The sequence below is a fragment of the Telmatherina bonti genome, assembly GCF_933228915.1.
Source record: "Telmatherina bonti genome assembly, chromosome: 14".
Classification (NCBI taxonomy): Eukaryota; Metazoa; Chordata; class Actinopteri; order Atheriniformes; family Telmatherinidae; genus Telmatherina; species Telmatherina bonti.
Window position 1 is genome coordinate 8,312,581 of NC_136612.1, and position 27,462 is coordinate 8,340,042.

Here is a 27,462-nt window from a genome sequence, read left to right on the forward strand (position 1 = left end):
TGTGTGTTAAATGATGAAAGTAACTAAATTTGTAATGTGATCCAGAGGAGACCACAGGAAGAAAAGCTACTGATACTTCAGTTGCTGTTGGGGATCTTAGTAAATGAAATGAAATTCATGAAATAATTCATCCAGGACATCTTTGTAATCTAACAAAATGATTGGTTCCATCAGGCTTCATGGAGAAGTAAATCTGAGTATCATCTGCATAAAAAAAGACAGTTTATACCATGCTGTCTGGTGATATTACTTAAGGGAAGCATGAAACCGTGACACGTATTGGTCCAAGTACAGAACCCTGAGGAACTCCATGACTTCCTCTGGTGAGTAAGGCTGAGATCTTCATCTCAGTCCAGACGAAGATCCTCTCTAAAATATCAAACACTTTAGCAACAAAAAGATGGAAAATATTAATATTTCAATCGTTGCGAAATCACTGGAAAAGCCTTGAGTGAACACAGCCAGGAGACGCAGCCAGAAGAGCATGTTAGGGCCCCCAAGCCACCAGGGGGCCCCAAAGCTGCATCTTCAGCCTCTTCTGGGGAGAATTAAAGTGTCAGTTTTTATCTGTAGCTATCTTGTGTGTTTATGACTCCCCTTATAAGCTTAGAAATAAATTTAGGTCTAAATAAAATAAACTGCAATAGTAAGCAGTGGCTGATTTTTCGTTTTATGGCAATATAAGGTCTTTAACTACAGGGTAGCAGTTGGCTTGGGCGGTAGAGCTGCGTGTCTTGTTACCTGATGGTTGGTGGTTTATATCCCGCTCTCTATGCATCAAATCATGAGTGATTTTATTTTTGTGAGTTTTAGTGTTTTATGTGGGTCTTATTTTTCCTCTGTTTTCATTCACATCCCATTGTTAACTTTTGAATTGTACAATTTTAAGACAATTCTTTTCAGACTTTGAACAGCTTTAACTCTATATAGATAAATTAAGTCAGCCATAATCAAAAGAAAGCCAGCAACTACTCCTGTATTTTGTTCAGCATACTGTTGCAATCACCCGCAAAATATTGAAAGCAGATTGTGGAAAATTATATTTCACAAGTAAGGTTGAATGATAATTTGTTATTGGACCAGATAAAAGTGGATTGATAAATCCAACTGGATCAATAAACAATCATGTTAGTATCAAATTCAGACATTTATTTATATTGTAGCTACCTTGTTTCTTAGTTAAAAAGCATTATAAAAATATTTTAGCATAAAAGCACATTGTTTTTAATGTTTGACAAAATATCTCTGCCCTTTGTAACAAACCAAACTGAGAAAAATCAGCTAAAAATGTGTTATTGTGGTTGGACCTACACCTTACAAATAAATGCATTGGAGGCGCAACCATGAGATGGGCAAACAGCAGTCAGATGAGGACATCACTGATGACTTTGCAGATAAAAAAAAAGCCAGGAAGCAGACATTTTGAAGATGATACAGTCACTGTTACTCTGAATGTGTTATTAGATGTTATGCTGATAAGTGTAAAACTAGGGTAATTTAGCATTACTTTAAGTGTTGGTCTGTTGAATTTTTAATTTAAACATTTTTTAAATACTTCATATTTTTTTTATTTATTCAAATCAATCAAATCAAAGATACTTTATTCATCCCCGAGGGGAAATTCTGAGTTTAAGCCAGCTCGTCCAAGGTCAGACATATAGACATGTAACATTCATGACAAAAGAGCAATACAGAACCGAGCATAAGCTTAGGCCATACTGCTATTACCAGCGCTGCCTTACAATAGATAAGAACAGAGATACATTAGGATCATAGGGGGTCGAGGGCAAAAAAAAAAGGTCACAATTGAGATGTAGACTATTCTTTTCAGTGTATTATGTTCTATTAAACAGTTTAACTTGTTAAGTGGCTCAACTTAAAGATATTTACTTTTACCTGCAGCTGTTTTGCTCAAGAAGTGTAAAAGATTATGGCACCTTAGTAGACCATCTAAAGGGTCAGGAATCTCTTCATCACAGTTTGACAACCTAGAGGCCCCCAAAACAGCATCTTGCCTAGGGCCCCCACAAAGCTATAAACAGCCCTGGTCCTGGGCATCAGAGGTGGAGCAGTGTTGACAGTACCATCTGTGGGTCTGCCTCAGCTGGGCAGAACCTGGTCAGACTAGGAAGGATCCAAACCAGAATCCAGACCTGGACCCAGCCGGAGAGGTTAGTTTAACTCTGGATGGAGGAACAGGTCTGCAGGTGGACAACAAGGACTTCTCTACACACCTGGAATTTCTTTTAAAAAAGTGTTTATTATTCCCAAAGTCCCTTGGTTTGTGGACCTCTACACACACCTCAAACTTTGCATATGGATGCGGAAAACAGTACACTTTCAGACCAGACAAAAACATCAAAACACACACAGACATACACTCCCTGCCTGGCTTTACATCATAGAGCAGCTGGTTTTAGGAGAGGTAGTCCACCGAAGCCACGTCAGTTTTTCTTCAGTGTACGGTGGATATCGCAGGCCGTTGAGTCTCTCCATTGCCCACCCTCGCAGCATGCAGGCCCGCCGGTGGCTGAACGTCTCAAAGCCCCATCGGCCGTGGTAGCTGCCCCAACCACTGGCTCCTGGATGGACCGGCAAAGATCAAGCAATCAGAGAGGAAGTAAGAGAAGCTGCAACTTCCAAAAGACAGATTCCTACCCTAGACGATCTAGTGCCGAACATCTGGCAGTCACCCGACGGTCAGATTCCTACCGTAGACGATCTACAGCCGAACATCTGGCAGTCACCCGACGGTCAGATTCCTACCGTAGACAATCTACAGCCGAACATCTGGCAGTCACCCGACGGTCAGATTCCTACCGTAGACAATCTACAGCCGAACATCTGGCAGTCACCCGACGGTCAGATTCCTACCGTAGACGATCTACAGCCGAACATCTGGCAGTCACCCGACGGTCAGATTCCTACCGTAGACGATCTACAGCCGAACATCTGGCAGTCACCCGACGGTCAGATTCCTACCGTAGACGATCTACAGCCAAACATCTGGCAGTCACCCGACGGTCAGATTCCTACCGTAGACGATCTACAGCCGAACATCTGGCAGTCACCCGACGGTCAGATTCCTACCGTAGACGATCTACAGCCGAACATCTGGCAGTCACCCGACGGTCAGATTCCTACCGTAGACGATCTACAGCCGAACATCTGGCAGTCACCCGACGGTCAGATTCCTACCGTAGACGATCTACAGCCGAACATCTGGCAGTCACCCGACGGTCAGATTCCTACCGTAGACGATCTACAGCCGAACATCTGGCAGTCACCCGACGGTCAGATTCCTACCGTAGACGATCTACAGCCGAACATCTGGCAGTCACCCGACGGTCAGATTCCTACCGTAGACGATCTACAGCCGAACATCTGGCAGTCACCCGACGGTCAGATTCCTACCGTAGACGATCTACAGCCAAACATCTGGCAGTCACCCGACGGTCAGATTCCTACCGTAGACGATCTACAGCCGAACATCTGGCAGTCACCCGACGGTCAGATTCCTACCGTAGACGATCTACAGCCGAACATCTGGCAGTCACCCGACGGTCAGATTCCTACCGTAGACGATCTACAGCCGAACATCTGGCAGTCACCCGACGGTCAGATTCCTACCGTAGACAATCTACAGCCGAACATCTGGCAGTCACCCGACGGTCAGATTCCTACCGTAGACGATCTACAGCCGAACATCTGGCAGTCACCCGACGGTCAGATTCCTACCGTAGACGATCTACAGCCGAACATCTGGCAGTCACCCGACGGTCAGATTCCTACCGTAGACGATCTACAGCCGAACATCTGGCAGTCACCCGACGGTCAGATTCCTACCGTAGACGATCTACGGCCGAACATCTGGCAGTCACCCGACGGTCAGATTCCTACCGTAGACGATCTGCGGCCGAACATCTGGCAGTCACCCGACAGTCAGATTCCTACCGTAGACGATCTGCGGCATAGTATTCCCAGTACTACTTGACTTATTACTGTAATTACTTAACTTATTCTTAGGACTACTTAAGTAATTTTTAAGATTATTTTATGCCTTCCTTGAATTACTTTACTCCTTCATAGTACTACTTTACTCTTCCTGGTACTACTTTACTTGTTTCTTGATGAACTGAGCTGCTTTCTTCTAGTTGACACTGAAATTCGTTACGTTTCCATTTTCTGTCGAGGTCCAGGTGTGTACTCTGACACAGTAACACGTGTGGAGATATAGTTAGCTTATTTTGAGGACGTCCTTTCCGGCAGGACAAAGACAAATAGACCCTGTAATGAAGAGGTTAAGTGTGACTGCAGTCAGTCTTACCATCAGCAACACATTAAACTAGTCTGGATGAGTCTGACAGACTGGAATTCCTTGTCCCTGCAACGGAAGGCTTCTACAGTCCGAGTGTCCAGAGCTGTAGTCCTTCTCTCAGGATCTGGGATCATCATTATACTAATCAATAAACCTGGCTCAGAGGTTTTCTAGCAACACTTGGAAAAGTTGTTTTTTCTGTGAACATGTGTCTGATCCGTGTCAGCACAAGAAAACACGTACCGACACCTCCGAAGGGCAGACTAGGAAGAGCCATGTGGATGATTCCATCATTAGCACAGAATCCTCCGCTGCTGGTCTTCCCCATCACCGTCTTCACCACCTTCATGAAGGAAGGAGAGTGTCACTAAAGCAACAAACATATCTACAAGCTGAGACCAGCGGGGTGGGGGTCCTACCGAGGAGTCGTCAGAGAACACGTAGAGAGCCAGAGGCTTTTCTTTTCTGTTCACCAGCTCGATGCCTTTCTCAACAGACTCCTCAGTGAGGATGGGAAGGATAGGGCCGAAGATTTCCTCGTTCATCAGGGCGTCATCCTCAGCCACGTCCACCACCACTGTGGGAGCTACAGAGACCATAAAGAAGGAAGCAAAGCACTGAATCCTGCTTTTCTGACCCAGTTTAACTTAAACTTGACCTAAGCTAATATCACTGCAGCAGACAAGTGGATAGTTATCCTCGTAGAATTTATTATGGATATAAAACCCCAACCCCAGAGAGGTCAGAGCGCTGCGTGAACTAAATACAGTGACATAAACAACTGAAACATTTTATCATTTGTGATAAGATTTGTGACAGATTGTGAATCTGATGCAGCAACATGTTGGAAAAAAGTTGCAACAGGAGCAACAAAAGGCTGGAAAAGTAACTGGAACAAGTCAGAAACAACTAGAGGAGGGTTATCTTTTCCATCAAGTGGTAAAATGTCTCAGTTTCATCGTCTGATATGTTGTTTATCTTCTCCTGGAAATGAAAGATAACCTGATAAGGTTCTGCTTCCGTTTACATTTCTTACGGAGACTTGTCTTTAACAAAACCTTTCAGCACATCAGGCCTCATCAGACCTGCAGTGGTTGAACATCTGTCACTCTTCAGAAAGCACTGATGAAAAGTTTAAATGTGAAATGCATAAGAAATTCATATCAGCTGACACAATGTTATCCCAGACTCACCGATGTACTTGTCCTCCTGGTTGGACTCCCCTCCAATTACAACCTTCCCACTGGTCTTCCCCAGCAGTCCCATAAGACGAGTCCAGTGTCGGGGCGACACAATGCGGGATAGGTCGGGACTCTTCTGCGGCTCGGTGCCATAGAACTTCTCCAGAACCTGGCGGATCACTGGCAGCAGGGCGTCTCTGGTGGCTGTGGAGCACACCACATAGTCCGGGGCTACGCAGCTCTGGCCGGCGTTGAAGAACTTGGACCAGACCAGCCGGTGAGCCGCGGCGGCCACGTTCTCTTGATTGTATATGAGGCAGGGACACTTCCCACCCAGCTCCAAGGTCACTGGGGTCAGGTAGACCGAGGCCGCCTGTACCACGCTACGGGCCACAGCCTGACACCCTGAAGGACAGAGAGGACGGTCAAAGAATTCGGATGGAACTAACTCCATCCATCCTTCATTCATCTATCTATCCATCTGTTATCCTTCCATCTATCAATCATCCATCCTTCCGACCGTCAGTCCATTCGTCTTCCATCCATTCAACCCATCCATCCATCGACCCACCCAACCATCTATCTGTCCATCCATCGACTGATTAACCCACCCACCCAATCAGATATTGTATCTCATGCACAAGGCAACATTTATTACTGTATGAAAAGAATGTAGACATAAAAGCCTTCAAAAAATTTCAAGGCTCGATCATACAACAATTTAAAAACACACACGTCATTATAGTTTCCTTTCACACACAATCACTAATACACACACAAATACAGTACATGTTCACTCCTCACACCTAACCCTACCCCATTTTCCATGAACTCCCATCCCTCATTACTGCCTCTTAACTGGATGTTGGTATAAAAGAGTAGTGGTATAAAACATCTGGCTCGATGCTGCTGTTAGAAAACGACATCTTGGGGATCCATTCACACCAGAAGCCAGCCCACCCATGTCCACAGAAGACGCCGCCACAGGAATCCGCCTCCCCATAAGTTTTGGTTCCGACTTTGGGAATGACCAAAATGTCGGTATCAGAGGACGTCAGGGTCCGCGAGGACTGATCATCTAAAATCAGGTCAGATAAATAAGACGGAACAAGAATATTTAGACTTTTATGAACCACTAAAAGAACCTTAAAATCAACCCTGAAGCGCACAGTTCCCACCCTCTGGTCCTCGTCAGAACTCATGCAGCCGAGTCATGAAAGAATAGGAGGAAATCCTCTTTCTTGGAAGACCAGAGAGCAGAACATTACAACAATCTATTCTACTGTCTGTCTATCCAACTACCCATCCATTTGTCCATTTGTTGATCCATCCAACCATTTATCATCCCTCCACCTGTTCATCCATTCATTCATCCATTTACCCATCCATCTCTCACCTGTGTAGAAGATGTGGTCAAACCTGATCTCCAGGAGGGCCTTTGTCTCCTCTGCTCCACCTCGAACCACTGCATAACAGTCCTGTGGAAGCAGCATCTGAAGCTGAACACACTCATCCCAAAACCCAGAGTTCAAACGGAGAGTTGGAGTGGAAACAAACTGCTGATCTTACCTTAGACAGGTACTTTGGGATGAGCTCAGCTACCAGACTGTCAGTGGCCTGGCTGACCTCTGAAGGTTTGATGACCACACAGTTTCCTGGTCAGACACATCAACTGGACGTCAGGCTGGAAGCGTTTCTTCAGGTTTTTAAACCAAATATACTCTAAACTAAAACACTTAATATTTTCATTTGTCAGGAGACGAGAACGCCTTGATGTGACCCAACATTTACACACCAGACATGAAGTCTGATTACAAGATCTCTGTAATAATAAAGTTTTTTATCAGTATCTTCCAGCTCTGTAGGGGTTTTTTCTCCCCATCCCCCAATAGAAGATGGAGAAACGTTGCTGGTCTGATGAGTCTCCAGTTCAGCTCCACATTCACATGGTAGGATCAGAATCTGCTGGAAACATCATGACAACATGGATCCATCCTGCCGTCAGGATCAACGCTTCAGGCTGCTGCTGGTGGAATGGTGGGGGGGGAGGTTTTCTGGTCCCACTTTAATCCATGTCATGTTGGTACACAGGGGACCAACCACCAGTCTACCTGAGTCCTGCTGCTGACCATGTCCATCCCTTCTGAGCACAGTGTAGCATCTTCTGATGGAAACTTCCAGCAGGATGATGCACCATGTCACAAAGCTCACATCATCTCCACCATGACGATGACTTCACTGTCCTCCAACGGCCTCCACAGTCACCAGATCTACATCCAGCAGAGCAGCTTGGTGATGTGGTGGAACGGGAGATTCTCATGGTGATGAGGTGGAACGGGAGATTCTCATGGTAATGAGGTGGAACGGGAGATTCTCATGGTGACGTGGTGGAACGGGAGATTCTCATGGTGACGAGGTGGAACGGGAGATTCTCATGGTGACGAGGTGGAACGGGAGATTCTCATGGTGACGAGGTGGAACGGGAGATTCTCATGGTGATGAGGTGGAACGGGAGATTCTCATGGTGACGAGGTGGAACGGGAGATTCTCATGGTGATGAGGTGGAACGGGAGATTCTCATGGTGATGAGGTGGAACGGGAGATTCTCATGGTGACGAGGTGGAACGGGAGATTCTCATGGTGACGAGGTGGAACGGGAGATTCTCATGGTGACGAGGTGGAACGGGAGATTCTCATGGTGACGAGGTGGAACGGGAGATTCTCATGGTGATGAGGTGGAACGGGAGATTCTCATGGTGATGAGGTGGAACGGGAGATTCTCATGGTGATGAGGTGGAACGGGAGATTCTCATGGTGATGAGGTGGAACGGGAGATTCTCATGGTGATGAGGTGGAATGGGAGATTCTCATGGTGATGAGGTGGAACGGGATGGAACGGGAGATTCTCTTGGTGATGAGGTGGAACGGGAGATTCTCATGGTGATGAGGTGGAACGGGAGATTCTCATGGTGATGAGGTGGAACGGGAGATTCTCATGGTGTGAGGTGGAACGGGGGATTCTCATGGTGATGAGGTGGAACGGGGGATTCTCATCATGAGGTGGAACGGGAGATTCTCATGGTGATGAGGTGGAACGGGAGATTCTCTTGGTGATGAGGTGGAACGGGGGATTCTCATCATGAGGTGGAACGGGGGATTCTCATCATGAGGTGGAACGGGAGATTCTCATGGTGATGAGGTGGAACGGGAGATTCTCTTGGTGATGAGGTGGAACGGGAGATTCTCATGGTGATGAGGTGGAACGGGAGATTCTCATGGTGATGAGGTGGAACGGGAGATTCTCATCGTGATGAGGTGGAACGGGAGATTCTCATCATGATGAGGTGGAACAGGAGATTCTCATCATGATGAGGTGGAACAGGAGATTCTCATCATGATGAGGTGGAACGGGAGATTCTCATGGTGATGAGGTGGAACGGGGGATTCTCATCATGATGAGGTGGAACGGGAGATTCTCATGGTGATGAGGTGGAACGGAAGATTCTCTTGGTGATGAGGTGGAACGGGAGATTCTCTTGGTGATGAGGTGGAACGGGAGATTCTCATGGTGATGAGGTGGCACGGGAGATTCTCATGGTGATGAGGTGGAACGGGAGATTCTCATGGTGATGAGGTGGAACAGGAGATTCTCATCATGATGAGGTGGAACAGGAGATTCTCATCATGATGAGGTGGAACGGGAGATTCTCATGGTGATGAGGTGGAACGGGGGATTCTCATCATGATGTGCAGCAACTGTGTTATATTTCACATCAATATGGAGAAACTCTCAGGAATGTTTCCACCTTGTTGGATTTATTGTATTAAGAAAAAGGAAGTCTGACCCGGTACTAAAGGTTGGTCGCAATGAAGTACACAGGAAGTGGGTGTTTCTTCCCACGCTGATGAACATGCATGCATCACTCATTGTGCAGAACTTCATTGGCTGTTGGCTTCCATTAAATAGATCCAGGTGTGTTGGAACAGGGATACATGAAAAAGGACAGCGGCCCTGCAGGACTGAATCTGGACACCCCTGCTGTACTATGTATTATTGTCAATGTGAAAACTTAAAATGATCCTACCTGACTGTATCCAACATTAAATAAAAAAACTCCAGATACCTGCAGCGATGGCCCCGACCATGGGCAGTATGAGCAGCTGTAGGGGGTAATTCCACGGCGCGATGATCAGAACCACTCCTAAAGGTTCCCTCCGAATAAAACAATCATCTAACTTTGTGGCCTGAAAAACAAGACAGGACATGATACTCCTTGTACTTAATATTTCAGTTGTTCCACCCTCATCTAGTGATGAAAGCTGTGAAATATGTCACTACAGTGTTGCGTAATTAATTAAAGTGCCTGCACTTGTTGATCATTGGCTGATCATGATCCAACATTCCCATCAATTTAAGCTCTCTGATTGGTGTTAAGTTTGACAGGATGTAGCGTAATCATTATTTCTGAGGTTTCTTAGCAGCATAGTAGTAATAGTGATCTTTTTCGGATGAAATGTGATCAATAATGGTGTTACCATGGACAATTGTGGATTTACCATCTAGAATCCCTGAATAAACAACATTTTGAAGCAGGACTGTAAACCTCCAGGATGAGATATGAATCTAAAGAGTAAACCATCCATCACAGAGTTACACATTACTGATCCTGAGAAGATCATAATGATTTGGGACACTGCAGATCTAGCAGAGTTTTAAGGGTCAATGACACAGTTAATTATTAATTCAAAGCTTAAATTGTGTATTTTATTGTTACAGTTTTCTCAACCACAGTAAATAAAAACAACCTAAAGGGCAAGCTTATGTTAAACTGTCAGACCCACCAGGTTTTTGGCTGCATACTCCAGCTGCACCCAGCTGCCAATGTTGGTGATGGCGTAATGCAGCTCGTTGGTCAATATGTCAATCTCAGCCAGGATGGCCTCGAACTTTGGCTGATGTTCAGGAACACAAACCAGGACAGCAAGTTAGGATTTCCTGACATCTGTGCGGTACAATGAGCGCATCAAACATCAGTTCACCATCCCATCAGAGTTGTCGTCGCATGACCAGGAGGACACAGACAACCCTCTGGCTTCTGTGGTGGAATACATCTGTGGAATTCCCAGGAATGTGTCCCGGCATGTCGGACACGTGACCTTTACCTTGGCCAGGTCTTGGTGCAGAGCATCAACAATCTGCTCCTCGTTGTCTTTGAGCATGGCCATGAGCTGCTTCAGCTGGGATATCCGGAACTCCACTGGAAGTGTCACTCCGGACCGGAAGGTTGCCCGCAGCCGGTCCACCACCTGGTTCTGGGTGTCCATGTCCTGGCTTGGATCGCAGAGACCCTGATGTGGATTTTAGAAACCTGCTGGAACTGACAGAGCTTAGAGTCAGGTTTACTGGGATGACATGTTGAAGACACCCCGGGACCGCCCCGTGACTCAGCTAAAGGAGCGCGCGCTCCTCTGGAAATATGCTTTAAATGAATCAAAACGCATATGGGACCTTTTTCAAATTAAATTCAAGCATCACGTGACTCGATCACGACTAAGCACTCCACAGACATAAACTCATAGCTGTCAGGTCTCCAGTTTTGGCCGGAAAACTACCGTAGTTTTCCCGCCGTTCTTTTTTATTTTCCGTTAATCTCCAGTATTGTGATATTGGATGAAAATACCCCGATAAGAGGAGACAAGCCCCCCTGCGTGGAATAAACACGCAGGAAGCAACCACATAACTTCATTTCCCACATGGAAACAATGCGCGCGCACCTCTCTCCTACTCCCACCACGGTTTCCAGACAAGTCCCCTCATTTTAAAATCCAGAACTTGACAGGTTTCATCAAATTCCGGTGTGAGTCTGTAAAATAAACCCATGTCACGCAGAGCCAAGCAAAGCCACGCAGTCACGCGCGCCACGCGGTTAAACAGACAAACAGCGCGTGCCCATCAGCTGTGTACCTTAAAACGGAAGAAATTGGACTCAAGAGTTTCTCAGCCCGACAGTTTGTTCCTCCCCCAGGACTCATCTAAAGCCACCACCGCTCTTTTCCCTCCGGATCCCAACCCGTCCCTCAGAACCGTGCTGTGACCCAGAACCCCGCTGTGACCCAGAACCCCGGACCTCCGGTACCTGTAGCCGAGTCCACGCTTCTCCGTCGTTTCCGGGTGCCGATCCCGCTTCCTTTCAGCCGGTCAGGGAGCTGAAAGTCTCCCGTCTAGCTGGAAAAACGAGTCCAAACTGGTTATGTGAGACTTCTGGGACGGGATCAGATCGAACCGGCTTTTTTATTCCAGTTTCTGGTGTGGAGCCGTCTCTAAAACATGTTTTTAATCCAGGACTAAACCCGCACAAATCCCTGCTCAAGGACCAAATAAGTTGTCTCACAATGCTTATTTTTTAAAAAGGGAAATAAGATTTAACAATGCCCCAAATTATATGTAGAACAAGATTCACTATAAATGTCTGTCAGTTTTAAAATGTACTTAAGTGCAGAACCGGACCGGACCGGCTTACTTCTCCCCCGGCTGCAGGTGATCATTGTATTGATTGTGAACCTGTTCTATGGATAAACAAATCTGTTTTTGTAGAGAAGATCCCAGGACAACCAGACTGCATTGTGGGATCGTGGATTATTCCACCACAAAACAAAATATACTGTTTTAATATTTTAGTTTCCCAGCTGAATTATGAAAGGTTGACCAGTTTACCAAAATGATTTAAATGTACATACGTGTACATTTCCACTAGTGGTGGGGGAATAAAATTGAAAATCGGGATTTATTACTACAAAATTTTAAAATAGTTTTTTTTGTAAAAAAAAAAAAAATTTCAAATAGGTTTTACATTTTTTTTTCCTGTTTTTAATCTACAAAAATCTGCAATTTCAAAGAATTGTGGGAATCGCAATTTAAATTGAATTGGCACCCAAAAAAAATTGTAATCGAATCGGGACAAAAGCATATCGTCACAGGCCTAATTTCCACATACGTGTGTAGTAGTCCTGGTAACCTGAACAATGACCTCATCACACAAACTGACTTTACATTTATGAAGTCAAAAAGATGGAACAAGTTATCCTAACAAGTATTAGTTACTTATTAGTCACATTAAATATTTGTTACTTTTATTATAAAATTTAATATTTTCACATTTCCCAGATTCATTCTATGGACCAGATTGGAGCCTCTGGTGAGCTGGGTTTCGGCCCCGGGCCGTATGTTTGACACCTTTTTAAACATTAGTTATGAGTGTCATTAAATCACAGGAAGAAATGAGTGTTGATACAAAAACTTTATTGTCACAATATCAAAACTGACAGACCTACAGAGATTAGCAGATTAAAAGGAATTAAGAGAAAAGATGGTGGATGCAGAGACATTTCTGTGGGTTGGTGATGTGCTGAACTCCTGGAAATATGTTGCACGGTGGGGGCGGCGGCTTGGGGGGGGGGTTATCCTGATGGACAATATACAAAACCAGAGTCGTATGCAGTGAAGGAATTCCTGAAAAATTTTAAACCCAAACATCACAGCTGCACATTAAAAAAAATCTCCTTTTAAATGTGTTTAGATAAACATTTAACCAGACGAGTTAAACAGAAGTTAATTTTTTAACTCGTCTGGTTAAATAAAGTAAATGTTTCTACATAAACCTTTATTTAACCAGACTAGTTAAACACAAGTTAATCGTGTTAAATCTTTTAACTCGTCTGGTTATAAATAAAGTAAATGTTTCTAAATAAACCAGACTAGTTAAACAGAAGTTAATCTTAACTTGTCTGGTCAAATAAAGTAAATGTTTCTACATAAACCTTTATTTAACCAGACTAGTTAAACAGAAGTTAATCTTTGAACTCATCTGGTTAAATAAAGTAAATGTTTCTAATAAACAAACGTTTATTTAACCACACTAGTTAAACAGAAGTTTATTTAACCAGACAAGTTAAGATTAAGTAAATGTTTCTAAACAAACGTTTATTTAACCAGACTAGTTAAACACAAGTTAATCGTGTTAAATCTTTTAACTTGTCTGGTTAAATAAAGTAAATGTTTCTAAATAAACCTTTATATAACCAGACGAGTTAAACACAAGTTAATTCTTTAACTCGTCTGGTTAGATAAAGTAAATGTTTCTAAATAAACCTTTATTTAACCAGACAAGTTAAACACAAGTTAATTCTTTAACTCGTCTGGTTAGATAAAGTAAATGTTTCTAAATAAACCTTTATTTAACCAGACTAGTTAAACACAAGTTAATTCTTTAACTCGTCTGGTTAGATAAAGTAAATGTTTCTAAATAAACCTTTATTTAACCAGACTAGTTAAACACAAGTTAATTCTTTAACTCGTCTGGTTAGATAAAGTAAATGTTTCTAAATAAACCTTTATTTAACCAGACTAGTTAAACACAAGTTAATCCTTTAACTCGTCTGGTTAGATAAAGTAAATGTTTCAAAATAAACCTTTATTTAACCAGACAAGTTAAACAGAAGTAAATGTGTTTTTAAACTAAAAGCCTAGAATAAAAACGTGGTGACTTGTATCTACACATCGGGACAACGGTGAGTTGGCGGCGGCCTTCAGAGGGGAAGTGACAGCAGTCGTACGCCCAGTACCTGCCTCGCTTGTCCACCTGCTCGGTCAGGTCGGGGCGGTGCAGCAGAAATCCGGCTCTTCAGGCTGGAGCTGGACTTGGGTTTTTAGGGGTTTTTAGGGTTTTGGGGTTTTCTGTGAGATTGCTGAGAGTTCAGAGTCATCCAGCACAGGATGGAGGTGGCTGCTGTGAAATGGTAGCAACTTTTCAACACATCATGGCGTCCTGCACACACATCTTACAGGAAATAGTCAGCTACTGGCTTCTTGGAAGGGATGCCTCTGGTCTCCTGCGGCGCCGCCTCGAATATGATGAATTCTCGCTGTAGATGCTCATCCAGCTCCAAGATGGCCGCCACGTTGCCACACCTGATTGGAAGGAGACAGAGTCGGTGGTGACCAAAGACTGTATAAAAAGATGGGCAGAGCCTTTGTGACGTCACCCGTAGGTTTCTGAGGAGCTGAATTGAAGCTCGGTGGGCGGTTCCTACCATTGCCATCTTGGCAGGGGCATGCGTGTCATCTCACCCAGAAAATACAAATATGGGCAAAGAGGTGGAGCTGAGAGGGGGGCTGTGGGCGTCATGGTGGATGATTGACATCGAGCGAACTCCGAGCTTTCTGTAGCTAAGAGCTAACCGAGCCAACTTGGAGATAACAGGAGCTAACCAGCTAATGGAGGTAAACGGGCTAAAGCTAAGTCACGTTGTTAACCGGCTAAAAACCGCGGTTGTTCTATGTTCTTCTTACTTGCAGCGGGAGATCTGGTACCTGTCAATCAAAAGGACGCGCCCCTAAATATGCCGAACTTTGAGATTAAATTACTTTTAAACGGGCGAGTTTGAAAAAAATTCACTCCCCCCGCAGTTGTCATGAAGGTAAACCTGACCTATTAAACCTAAAATGTATTTTTGTACCAGGCTGTAAACATGTTTATTTCTGCTGTAAACATGTTTTTTCTGCTGTAAACATGTTTATTTCTGCTGTGAAGTTGGTCTTTTTAACATGGGAGTCTATGGGGATTCGCTCTGTTTTGGAACCCCTAGTGGATGAAGGGGGAACTGCAGTTTTATGCACTTCTGCATAGGCTTCACTTTTAAGGCTGAGGCAACGGCCATTTTTCATATACGGTATATGATGGGGATGCTGTTAGGAGGTCAACAAGGTGCAGCTGCCTTCAGTTTCAATCCAGATGGCAGGAAAATGTTGGTTCTGGACCTGAAAAGACTGGGTAAAACCAAGGTCAGGGGACCCACCTGTAGCAGTAGTTGGGTGCCGACCACACGGTGAGCACAGTCTCGTTGAAGTGCCACTTGTAGCCCTCCATGACCAGCTGGTGTGCTCGGCAGATCATGTGAATGTCGTTGGCGGCATTGAACTGAGCCACCACGTCGCTCCCAAACAAGTAGCCAGCACCTCTGGGACTCACCCCCCACCCCGTGGTGTCTGCAGACAGCAACAACAGCGGTTAGACAACAACACGTTCACGCCTCGTCGCTGGAAGGAAGACATAAGCATGCCGGTACCTTCAGGGTCTGACCATAGAAGGTCACACATGGGCCCATCATGGGGCACTTCCTGCTTTCTGTCGATGGTTCTGATCTGGTCCAGAGTCTGGATGGAGGGAGACAAACCGCCGTGCACGCAGAAGATCTGAAAGATGCAGAGGATGAAGCATCAGGGTTGACGGATGTGAGCAGGTTCAGCCTGCAGATGCTGGGAGGGAAATCTCACCTTTCCATCGATGATAGCAGAGAGGGACAGGTAGTCAAATATCTCCGTGCAGTATCGCCACACCGTCACAGAGCCATACTTGCGTAGGCACTCGTCGTAGAAACCGTAAACCTGGGTGATCTGCCGGGACTCGTGGTTTCCCCGGATCAGGGTTATCCTGTCTGGATAACGCACCTGAGGAGGGAAGACGGGAATGAGGCGGGGTGCACAACACCCACAGAAAGCGGCTTAAACTTTTCCAACATTGTATCTGATGTGGAATCATTTTTCAGACAAGTCCTACATAACCAATGCGAATCTTCATGGTAGTAAACAGAAGTAAACAATGCTGTGTTACCATGGAGATTTAGAAACATTTACTTTCCAACATTAGAAAGGAAACGTTGCAACATAATGACCGCTAAACATGATGACTGACTGATGAAGCGACGGCAAAACTTTTCTCATCACTAAACACTCAGGCTGTGGCGATAAGCCGTGGTTCCCATTCGATTCAGATTTGTTTGGGTGTCGTTTCGATTTAAATTGCGATTCTCACGATTCTTTGAAATTGCTGATTTTTGTAGACTTAAAAACAAAAAATGTACAAAACTTTCTTTTGCTTGTCATTTTTCTTCATGTCACTGAGGAGAAAACACCACAGTAAGCAGACTGCCATTCTGCTGCTATAATATCAGAGAAGACCGGAAAAAGTTTAATAAAAACAATAGAAATGACCAATTTTATAATGATTATTTGTATTTATTTGGAAAAAAAAACTAGATTTTTCAACAAAAACATTGATTTTAAAATTGCGAAGCAAAAAAATCCAGATTTCCGATTTGATTTCCCACGCCTACCTAACACTGACCGTCGTGGAAAACGTGTAAACGATATTGAAGACGTCCTCTTCCGTTTCCCCTCCGGACAGAAATCACACATGTTCATGAATCCTGTATCTTAGTGTTAAGATTAAAAGCCTGGTCGGAATAAAAATGCTAAATTAACATTATAAATCTTAAGGTTGTTTTATTGAAGTGCCTACATGGTCTGGCCCCTCTCTACGTCTCTTAGCTGCTTCTACTCGCCAGCCCGGTGACCCAGATCAGCTGATCAGCTCCTTCTGGAGGTACCGCGGTCTCAGCGGGGACGGAGCATTCCCAGTCGCTGCTCCTAAACTGTGGAATTCCTTTCCGCTACAGGTTAGAGAATCCACATTCCTGACTCGCCTAAAGACACATTTTTATGACCTGTTCACCCAGTTTTATACATTTTCTTATTTTCTCTGATCGACTGTTTTTATTACTTTTACTTTTCTGATTTAATTTTATTGTTTTATGTTTTGTTCCTCTGACTTCTATGACTCAGATATAACTATAGATATTTAACGTATTACTTCTTTGTTCAGCTCTTCGTTGCAGCTGGTGTTGCGTTAAAGTGCTTTATAAATAAAGTTGTGTTGAGTAAATTTTACATGGGTACTACCGTATTTTCACGACCATAAGGGGCACTGGTTTAAAAGGTGCAGTTTTAGTTACAGGTGCCATTTCTGTATTTAACCCATACATAAGGCGCACCAGATTTTAGGGTGCAGGCATGGTAAAACATACCGGTACTTTAGCTTAAAACATGCTTGTGTGGGTTTTAAAAAAAGCAGTGGAAGAAAAACTGAGTTCATTTTTACTTTATTGAAGAATTTAGCAATGTTGTCATGTAGTTGTTTTTTTGACCAATCCTCATTCACAAATCCATCAAAGTCCTCATCTTCTGTATCCGACATGAACAGCTGGGCTGGTTCTCCATCGAACACGCCGGGTTCCTGCTCATCATTGTCAAAGTCAGTCTCGTTGCCGTATGGCTCCTCATAAATGTTGCCGGCTTTTGCGAAGCTTCGAACAACAGCGGAAGCAGACACGTTAGCCCAAGCGTCCACAATCCATTCACAAATTGTGGCGTAACTCGCCTGGCGCTGCCTCAAAATTATGTTCGCCATCTGTCATCCATCGCTCCCACGCCGTTCACACTTCACTTTAAATGCCCCGTTTATACCAATGTCCAGCGGTTGGAGTTCCTTCGTCAAACCGGATCGGCTCGAGTCGGTCTTCCAATACGGGCCACCTCACCTTGTTTCTGCTTCGCGTTCTTGACTTGGCGAAGCTCATTTTCCTGCTTCCTCCACTTGGTAACCATGGATTCATTAATCTTGAATTCTCTCCCGGCTGCTTGATTCCCATGTTTGTCCGCGTAGCTGATAGCTTGCGCATCTCTTTGCAGGAGCCATTTTAATAAGGCGTCATTAGCCACACCAATGTTACTTGCATAATGCACATACCGGCCCTATATACCTACTGCGATCATGTCTTTTGCGTCTTCTTTCACGTCCCCACTTCCCCCTTTAACGTTCTCATGCTGAACTTTTACGTCTGTCTTTTATCTATATATCGGAAACGCTCTCAGTCTGTCAAGCGAAGTGCTCATCAAAGTCACACAACAACATTTACAGATTTTGGAACTTGGTACACACATGAGGCGAACCGTTATAAGACGCTGTCTATTTAGGGGAAAATAAACGAATTTTATGTGCGCCTTATGATCGCAAAAATACGGTGTGTTGTTATTTTTATTTTCTCACAGACCTCCTGCTGTGTGTTAAGTACCCCAGAGGGGGGGCGTGCAGCCCCGCTAGAGAAGCGCTGGTGTAATGCATGCTGGCAAACACCGAGGAGTGTTGGTGCTTACCTTGAGCGCTAGCAGCAGAAGGAAAGTCTCCACACTGTAGAAGCCTCTGTCCACAAAGTCCCCCATGAAGAGATAATTGGTCTCTGGAACGTCTCCGCCGACCTGCATGTGGAGAGTTCAGACGCCACGTTTCAGCCATCATGTCAGCGTTGTCACACCTTCTGTCACATCGCAGGACGCATCCCGTCAGGCTTAACTCGTCCTCGCGCTCATCAACACGGTTTTCACATCATCAGTTAGCGTGTCCTGGCAGTACGGACTCCTCACACGGAGTTGCAGAAGTAAACTTACATCAGAAGAGATCAATCTCATCCAACATGTCCCGCAGGATCAGCACCAGAACTTCCTGGACCAGAAGCAGAACTTTTAGTGGATCTACATGACGACTGGTCCGGATGAGAAGCGTGAGGTCCATTAAACACGTTTACTGGGCAAACCTCCAGATTTTCCGCTCGCAGAGGAAAGCAGACACGGTGAAATCTGCAGGACACGCCGCCTGTTGTGTGTTTATTGCATCACGCTTGCAAAAACTACCGGGCCAACTTTTGGGATTCTGGGGCACGTGCACATTGGGATTTTTGATCCGAATCCATGTCCGTTTGCTCGGAAAGCCGCTTCCAGATGGATACACCCCATAGACCACAGGTGTCAAACTCCAGTCCTAGAGGGCCGGTTTCCTGCAGGTTTTTGTTCTCTCCATCCTCTAACACACCTGACCAACACTCATAAATAGGTTGACGAGAAGCTCCTGGATCCATTTGATTTGAACCAGCTGTGTTGGTAGAGAGAAACAACAAAAACCTGCAGGATACCGGCCCTCGAGGACTGGAGTTTGACACCCCTGCCATAGACAGCATGTAAAGAGATGGGCGGAGCCTCCATAACGTCTTTCTGAAGAGCTGAATGGAAGCTCGGTGGCCGGTTCCTACCATCGCCATCTTGGCAGGGGCATCCGTGTCATCTCACCCAGAAAATACAGATATGGGCAAAGAGGTGGAGCTGAGAGGGGGGCTGTGAGCACCATGGTGGATGATTGACATCGAGCAAACTCCGAGCTTTCTGTAGCTAAGAGCTAACCGAGCTAACCCGGAGATAACAGGAGCTAACCAGCTAACGGAGGTAAGCAGGCTAAAGCTAAGTCACGTTGTTAACCGGCTAAAAACCGCGGTTGTTCTACATTCTTCCTTGAAGCGGGAGATCGGGTACCTGTCAATCAAAAGGACACGCCCCCTAAATTACTTCTAATCGGACGAGTTAGAACCCCCCCCCCCCCCCCCCCCCATCATGAAGGTAAACCTGACCTATTGAATCTAAAATGGTTTAAACATGTTTATTTCTGCTGTAAACATGTTTATTTCTGCTGTAAACATGTTTATTTCTGCTGTGAAGTTGGTCTTTATAACACAGGAATCTATGGGGATTTGCTGTTTTGGAGCCCCTAGTGGATGGAGGGGGAACTGCAGATTTATGCACTTCCACATAGGCTTCACTTTTAAGGCTCCGTGTGCTAAGTCATACAAGAGGCCCCGTCCATCTTTCATATGATGATTTCTATGATACACACCCCTACAACCGAGCCAAGTCCCCAGTCGGACCGAGTCTAGCGGACTATCCTGATGTGGATTCACCCTCTGTTACTGAGAATGGGTCTTAGTCTGGCTTAGATCCCACTCTACGTTGGGAATAATCCGTAAGGAATTGTGAAACTGGAAAAAGCAGCGTGGAGGGGGTCAACACTCCTTGTCTTTTCCATGGGGACGGTGTTCTGGACATGACTGCAGCACAAACTGCTAACACACAGGAAACACACATTTCCAAACTTACTCTGAAGAGCTCTTTCAGGTCATAGAACTGACCGTGGATGTCTCCACATACCTGCAAGAGAACAAAGACAAACATGTCTGACACTGCTTACTGATCGCTGGTCCAACCGTGTCCCCGCTACTCACTGTGACAGGAGAGTCTACTCTCTGAACGTTGCTTTCTTCAACCAGAATCTCTCTGAAAGACACACACATGAGATCAGGATTTAGTGGTGTGTTCAAACCGAGTCAGGGAGTCTGCTGCTACATGTCCTCTGCGCTCTTTTAGAGAACAGAGAAAACCAAAGTGGTGTTGATGGTTCGGTCCCTTTCTGTTTCCCTTTGTTTGGATATTTTTAGGTTTCCTGGGTCCACACTGAGCTTTGGTAACAGAAAAGGATTTATTAAAGAAGTTTTTTGTATTTAGAAGTGGTTTTTTGGGAAATATGACGACAGGTAACGAGCCAGGTCAGGAACTGGAAGAAATCCCAATACAACTAATTTCTTGAAAGTTCAAATCAATAATGGAAACAAAATGACTGATGAGAAGGCTGAACTGCTGGAACAAAGGTCTGACGACCTGGAGCGGACCTCCTGTGCTGATGACATCATCAGAGGCGTGGCTACTACCCATCACAGTTATTGCAGCGTTGCAGCCGCAGCTGGTCCACATCTGGGGGAAAATGCACCTCCTGAGGAGCTACACATTCCAGACCAGGTATCCCCAATCCAGGTCCAGGAGGACCAGTGTCCTGCACTTTTTCCAAGTGCCCCTGCTGCAACACACCTGATTCATATCAGTGTGTATGTAGCAGACATGTGCAGAACTTGTCTGAGTCAGGTGTGTTCCAGAGCATGAACCTTCACTTTGAGCCAACAGATTTCAGTTTGTCATGTTCTCCCTCATGAGGCCAGAACGACCCACCTGCCACCGTTGTCCAGGTTACTATCGAAAAGCACGACGTTGAAATGCTGAGAGCCTAAAAAGCTCGAGGATACAGACGTGTATATAAAAGCACATTTGATAAAAACTTGCTGAGACAGCTGCCAGAGCCTTCGAAGGATAAAATGGAAATGTGTTTGTGCGGTTAAACGGTACCGAGCAGGCTACGGTGGTTGTGATAAGACGTGCAAAAGGACTGGATAAATATAACAGGGGTGGGAAAATTGAATGGCGGGATCTTTTGCTTCACAATTTTAAATCAATTTTTTGGTTTAAAAAATTTTTTTTTTAAAATAAATAAAATTAATCTATTTTAAAATAGATTTAATTTTTATGTTTTTATTTATCTTTTTACTTGTCTTCTTGGGCATTATTACAGCAGAATGATGGTCTGGCAACTGCGTTGTTTTATGTTACCAGGATGGAAAAACTGGGGGCTGGAGTGGCGTTAAAGACTTCCAAGTATCAGGTTTCTGATACCACAGCTGTTGATGAAGTCATGGAAAGCTTAATGATTGAAATGATGACAAATAAATGTGAGAATAAAGTTGTCTTTACAGCCTGAATGCAATATCTTATGTCTTATTTCTGATTGATTGTTAATTAACATGGAAAAAACATGTTAATTTATATTAAAGATTTCTAAGATGATCGTGATTCTTGTACAAATCATGAAATATGTCAAACTCTAACCTTTAAATATGTTCACTAAGACTTCCTTACATATACTGTCTGGAAGTATGAAGACGGACAAAACCACTAAATGCAATGATTTCTTTTACAAAAACGAGACGAATGGATTATTTAGGTGGATTATTATGCGCTAACTCACCTGCTGTTTATGAAATCACACTTTAAAATGACTGATTTGGTGTATTATAAAATAATGTAACACAGTACGGAGCTAAATAAAAGTTACTTCCAGCCAGCAAACAGGCTGTTTTTATTCCAAGACAACGTATAACTTAAGGGGTGTCGGCATGTTTACGTACCAAAAGCCAAAAAGCAATAAAAGCAGACGTATGTCTGTTGTTGGAGTTTCATCATGAAGTGATGCTGATGTACATTTAAAAACTTATGGTAAATTTTTGGTTTTAAAGATGATTTTTGAGAGTCATTCGTGAAATATTTGTTACGATTTTGTGATATTGTAGATCTTGCTTTATTATTCTTTCATTTGACTGTTTATTGACAACTTCTTTTTCTGTTTGCCTTTAATTAAAGCAAAACAAAAAAAAAAAACCAACATGTTGATGGGCAGCTTAATTTGTTAAACAGAGCTTCAGCTCTTCGCTCCAGCCTGGGAGCTTTCATCCACTATGCAATGTTATGTTTGTACTAATGTGACTGAATAAACGTAAGAGGAAGCGATGTTGACATATCTCAGAGGATCAGAAAGTAGATCGCACCTCAAAGAAAGCTGCACCAACATCATTTTTTAGCCTGATCTGCCAATCAGCTCTATGCTCATCTGTCCAGGTCCAGGAGGAGGAAACATCATCACTGTTTCATTTCAGCTCGTATCAACCTCCCATCTTTCATTACAACTATGAGGAAACAGCACAATGCCAACACTCGCAAGTCTCTGTTGGAGTTAAAACTGTATCATAGAGCTTAAGTCTGATCTAAAGCCGTATCTGGTGCTTTGTCTGCAGGGTAAACAATGAAAAAATGGAATGGAAACAACCATTATAAGCAAATGTACTGTAAAGTGTTGAAGGCTGAGATGGAACTAAAACATGTCTCAGGCTCAAAATCATCACTGGATGTGTACAGGAGCTAAAACGTGCGTTAGCTGTCACAAACTTTCTTAATAAATTAACTATTTATTCTTTGTTTATGAATTATTGTTAACTAATACCAGAGATCAGACACAGACTTATATGTTCTGGGAATATTAGTAAATGTTTTCCAGACATCAGCAGCAGGTGGGAATGCTTGATTCACCAGGTTCAGTATTAAAAAAAAAATAAAAAGACAAAATTTTCTGAGCTGACACATTTAGCAGAACCAACCCTTTAAAGCATTTACTGCTGAAACAAGCATTAAAATCTGACCATTCTTCTGTATCTAAAGGTGCATTCACTCCTAAAGGATGGTGGGAAATTTCTCAGCATTCCCAGCCAAATCAAATCAGGACCCCTGGTAACTGCATGTCCTGATGGTGTGATCATGTTTTACACTAAAGAGGCTGGACCAACATCTTCCCTCTTAGGAATGCAGTTCCTTCGTATTTCTGAATAATTTCCATCCATATTTTTCAGGAAATGGATGAAGTGTACTGTCCTCAGAGCTTGTTAGGTTGCATGAGCACATTTGTGATGAGGCTGCACAGAAACCAGTGTTTATGCTGCATCTCTAACCGATGTTTTAAGAGGTAAAATAGAATAAATCAGATCCATTACCTGGCTTTAGCACACAACGCTTTGACTTCATTTTCCTTGATGAGCTCGCAGCGTCTGAGCTGCTCTATCTGCCGGTCCAGGTCACTGATGTCCCCCATTGTCACACACATAGAGAGAGCTGGCCAGACACTATGTTCACACACTCCTCACACACCAGCTCACTTATTATGCTCAGTCCCACACACACACACCAAAAAAGAAAGAGTGTCCTTCCAAAAGAGTAGTTGGGGCCCGTGAACTCTTGATCTTCAGGGTGTTCAAATGATGGTACTGTGGACAGCAGAAAAAATGCAATGATATTGAACAACTAAACATGACTGTAGCAGGCAGGTAATAAAACAATCTGTGTGTCTAGTTCGTCTGATTTCACCATAAAAAATAGTAAAATCATCTTAAAGCCGAGATGAAGTGCGTGTTGGTCAATGTAGGACACTAAAACACCTGGAAATGAGATATTTGAGCAGAAAATTGAGGCCTTGGGGCGTAGCTTAGCTGGAGCAAGCTGCTAGCATGTTAGCTTACATCACCGCTAACGACGTCATGGTTCTTTCATAACTTTAGGCTCGGGAATCCGCCTCTAAAGTTAAAATAAGAGCTTCTCAGTTGATATAAAATACACACACATGTTAGGTTAGTTGTGAACTATTATAACACGTAGGGTTCAGTGGATTAAAAGGGAATTTTAGCGCTTTTATCAGAGGTTAACTTTACACACGGCGTCAGAGCTGCAAGCGCCTCTCGGCTAATTTCATTAGCAACGAAGCTAATGCTGCCAACACACAGAATCCTCGCGCACAGTTGGGTTAAACAAAAGTCTGAGGAAAAGTTACCGGTTTAGGAGTCTGGTGAACACATATCAATGCTTCGTTCCGTGGATTGTTGGTTCTTTCGTTCCCCGGCTCCTCTCCCCCCGGTACCGTCTGTGCCGGTTCGCTCCTGCTGCTCTCATCAACACTGGAGCTTCCGGCGCAGGGAGCGCGCAATGCTCGCTCCCGTCCCGAGGCGCGTCACCGTGCGGTCGAAAGCCGAAGTTCACCGAAGTTCACCGGAAATCGCCGAGTGGCAAAAGTCCCATTGTCTCCGTTTTCAGTGATTAATGTTATCATACAGGGACAGAGGCGCCATATGGGGTGAAAAGTTAGGGTCCAAAAAGAAGTAGAAACTATAGAAGAAAATCATTAAACCTTCATTAAAAACAATAAATACTTTTTTCAAAGGTTGTAATAACATATAACAGTAATATAAACTGATAAATCATTTATGTATATTTATTTATTTAAACCACGCATCTAACTAGGTTATTTTATGATAAATGGTTTATCAGTTTATATTACTGATATATTTTATTACAACCTTTGAAAAAAAGTATCTATTATTTTTAATGAAGGTTTCATTATATAGTTTGTACATCTTTTTGGGCCCCTATGAAGTCGTGGGGCCCTTAGAGTCTTCCTAACTCCCTCCCCCCAAATGGCGCCTCTGCACACACATATGCACTCACACGGGGAAAAACATGTTTTTATTTAAGAAATAAATAAACCAAAGATTCACTTCAATTATTATGTTTTCATTTATTTAAATAAGGGTAATTTCCATAAAAATGAACTTATATAAGAGATGAATGTAAGGTCCAGTATTAACAGAGTTTGCCCAGCTGGCTCTCATGTGTTTGTTTTTGTTTAGCTACATTTTTCTTTCGTTTTGACACAGTGTCATCTGGAAGGAGGGAATTACATCATGTCTGTTTTCTGTCAATCCTGCACTCTGCTCATCACATGCATCTCACGTGCATTCTGTTAATGCATCGTCACATGCAGGTCTTATGACTGAGATCCATACTTACCTGAGAGAGTTTTGTCTCAACTCTCGATAAAAATGAGCTGAGACAGGAGTTAAAGCTGCGTCATCCTGGACTCTGCAGATATAACTGGTAATAAACCTTTTTCTAACTTCATGTTGGCATCCTGAAGCTTGTTATGGCTGCAAGTCCTTTTCCAAATGTCACAGCCCACAATGACACCTTGGTATAGAACAAGAATAAATCCTCCCCAGATTCAGAGCTAAGCCAGATGTGTCCAGCTGTATATTCGGATGTGTTTTTATGTTTTTAATGAAGGTAAGAGACAAGTCTAGAAAGACACCACTGTCTTTAAATTCTCTGATCATTTCCAACTTTTCACATTTTAAAACGCAACATTTTTTATGGTTTGTTTCCTGAACATTGTAATTAATGTTCATGTGGAGATGAGGAATAATTGGTGTCTTGTCCCACTCTGAGCTGAAGACCTCCTTAGAGGAGTTTTATAATCCAGAACATGGTCTCCATGTTTCCTGTCAGACAGCAGCTACAGCAGCTCATTAAACTCTGCAGGAACTCTTACGTTGCATCTGTGGAGCTTTTTATTTTATAAATGAAAATGATGAAGCAAATTATTAATTTTCCAGATGGTTTACTCCAGTTCAGTGTCGAGGGGCCCGTGGTCTGTCCCAGTAAGGTGAGAGGTCAGCAGACCTGCACAGGTTTCCAGTCTGAGTCCAACGTTTGGTTTTATATCATAAACAAGTCGACCTCAACCAGCGAAGGCCAAGCCAAGTTGTTTTTACCATTTTATTTTATTTGAACTTTACAAAGAACAAAGAGTCCAAAGAACAAAAACAAACAAACTTTATTTATATGAACATTCTGATATACAAGAAGAAGGAATGATTTAATCCCAGTAGCATCATCTGGAGCTTAAACTGTCAGTGGGAATCTGGACGTAAAAAAAAAAAAAAAAAAAAAAAACACACACACACACACACACACACACACACACACACACACACACACACACACACACACACACACACACACACACACACACACATCCTGCTTCTGTTTTCACAGAGCAGTTTCACCTAAACCACACAATCCATTATTTTACATGTTCAGGAATATTCAGCATCATTAAAAGTTCATTAAATGTTGTTTTCCACACATCTATAGAACATAAACTTATACTGATCCAAACAGAAACAACCTTTTTCCCTGAGACACAAACTTATGGAAGGCTTTTTTGGTCACTTCATTAAATTACCCGTCTTAAAAAAATTATTTAAAGAGAAAAGCAACAGACTGTCAGGTTTTAAAATCAACCATCTGATTTAAACAGAAAGGCATCATGAAACTGTTAATCTGCACCCTCATTTATCAGCAAACTGTCCCAAAGACAGAAAAAAAAGTGGGTGCCAGTCGCAGCAGGTTAGTCAGTAATCAGCTGACGGTAAGTCCCACACGCTCTAAAGGCACATTCACATCAGCCTGTCTGATCCGAATCCGAGTCCGTTTGCTCAGAAAGTCCGCTTCGCTTGGAGAAATATGAAACAAACTCTGATTCGGATCAAAGAAGCGGACTCGGTCTGACTACAAACGCAGGTCTCGGCACGTTTCAAGCGGACAGATACAGGAAGTAGACTACAAAACAAAGTGCATTATGGGTCAGTACACAGTCTACACCTGCATTACTGGTAAACACGCATGTGGGACAATAGACGGCTCTGGACAGGAGCTCACAGTCAAAGTCAAAGTTCTGACAGAAGTCCGATCAACCAGACCACTAGGATCAGATGCAGCGCCATATTTTCTCTGGAGGAGAGTAAAACACGTTTTTTAAAAGATCTGAATCAGAACTGTGTTCCCAATCAAACCAAATGTAGTGGAGTGTCCTGATATCAACCTACCCTAAGTCACCTGATCGATCCGTTCATGGTCGTTTACAGTCA

General features: G+C 43.6%; 2 protein-coding genes across 4 annotated transcripts; both read right to left on the bottom strand.

Moving 5' to 3' along the window:
• Window positions 1-2,326: 2,326 nt before the first annotated feature.
• Window positions 2,327-11,664, bottom strand: aldh3b1 (aldehyde dehydrogenase 3 family, member B1). Of its 3 annotated transcripts, none has more exons than XM_079252266.1 (10): window positions 11,637-11,664; window positions 10,663-10,877; window positions 10,342-10,452; window positions 9,624-9,744; window positions 7,069-7,154; window positions 6,896-6,977; window positions 5,512-5,904; window positions 4,738-4,904; window positions 4,562-4,661; window positions 2,327-2,582 (listed from the first exon to the last, which is right to left on the bottom strand). In XM_079252266.1, the coding sequence occupies exons 2-10, from the start codon at window positions 10,822-10,824 to the stop codon at window positions 2,395-2,397; spliced, it is 1,410 nt and encodes a 469-aa protein (XP_079108392.1). In that variant the 5' UTR covers window positions 10,825-10,877; window positions 11,637-11,664; the 3' UTR covers window positions 2,327-2,394. The 3 variants fall into 3 exon arrangements, with proteins under 3 accessions (XP_079108392.1, XP_079108393.1, XP_079108394.1); XM_079252267.1 differs by lacking the exon at window positions 11,637-11,664 and adding an exon at window positions 11,465-11,581; XM_079252268.1 differs by lacking the exon at window positions 11,637-11,664 and adding an exon at window positions 11,465-11,561 and having other exon boundaries at window positions 10,663-10,868.
• Window positions 11,665-12,782: 1,118 nt separating this feature from the next.
• On the bottom strand, window positions 12,783-24,665 carry LOC306765978 (serine/threonine-protein phosphatase 4 catalytic subunit B). The gene is made up of 9 exons (XM_079253529.1): window positions 24,531-24,665; window positions 23,701-23,970; window positions 20,500-20,551; window positions 20,375-20,425; window positions 18,551-18,652; window positions 15,833-16,006; window positions 15,625-15,751; window positions 15,355-15,544; window positions 12,783-14,467 (listed from the first exon to the last, which is right to left on the bottom strand). Exons 2-9 carry the CDS (start codon window positions 23,808-23,810, stop codon window positions 14,338-14,340), a joined length of 936 nt encoding a protein of 311 aa, XP_079109655.1. The 5' UTR covers window positions 23,811-23,970; window positions 24,531-24,665; the 3' UTR covers window positions 12,783-14,337.
• Between the last annotated feature and the right edge of the window lie 2,797 nt (window positions 24,666-27,462).

What these genes read in the sequence shown, in the direction of transcription:
- aldh3b1 (XM_079252266.1), bottom strand. Translation starts at nt 10,824, where the DNA reads ATGGACACCCAGAACCAGGTGGTGGACCGGCTGCGGGCAACCTTCCGG. An exon ending in TGCACCAAGACCTGGCCAAG is followed by an intron (nt 10,453 to 10,662) that starts GTAAAGGTCACG and finishes CCTGAACATCAG; the next exon opens with CCAAAGTTCGAGGCCATCCT. An exon ending in TGACCACATCTTCTACACAG is followed by an intron (nt 5,905 to 6,895) that starts GTGAGAGATGGA and finishes TCTGTCCTTCAG; the next exon opens with GGTGTCAGGCTGTGGCCCGT.
- LOC306765978 (XM_079253529.1), bottom strand. Translation starts at nt 23,810, where the DNA reads ATGTGTGTGACAATGGGGGACATCAGTGACCTGGACCGGCAGATAGAG. An exon ending in GCGTTGTGTGCTAAAGCCAG is followed by an intron (nt 20,552 to 23,700) that starts GTAATGGATCTG and finishes TGTGTCTTTCAG; the next exon opens with AGAGATTCTGGTTGAAGAAA. An exon ending in CTGCTATCATCGATGGAAAG is followed by an intron (nt 15,752 to 15,832) that starts GTGAGATTTCCC and finishes TGCATCTTTCAG; the next exon opens with ATCTTCTGCGTGCACGGCGG.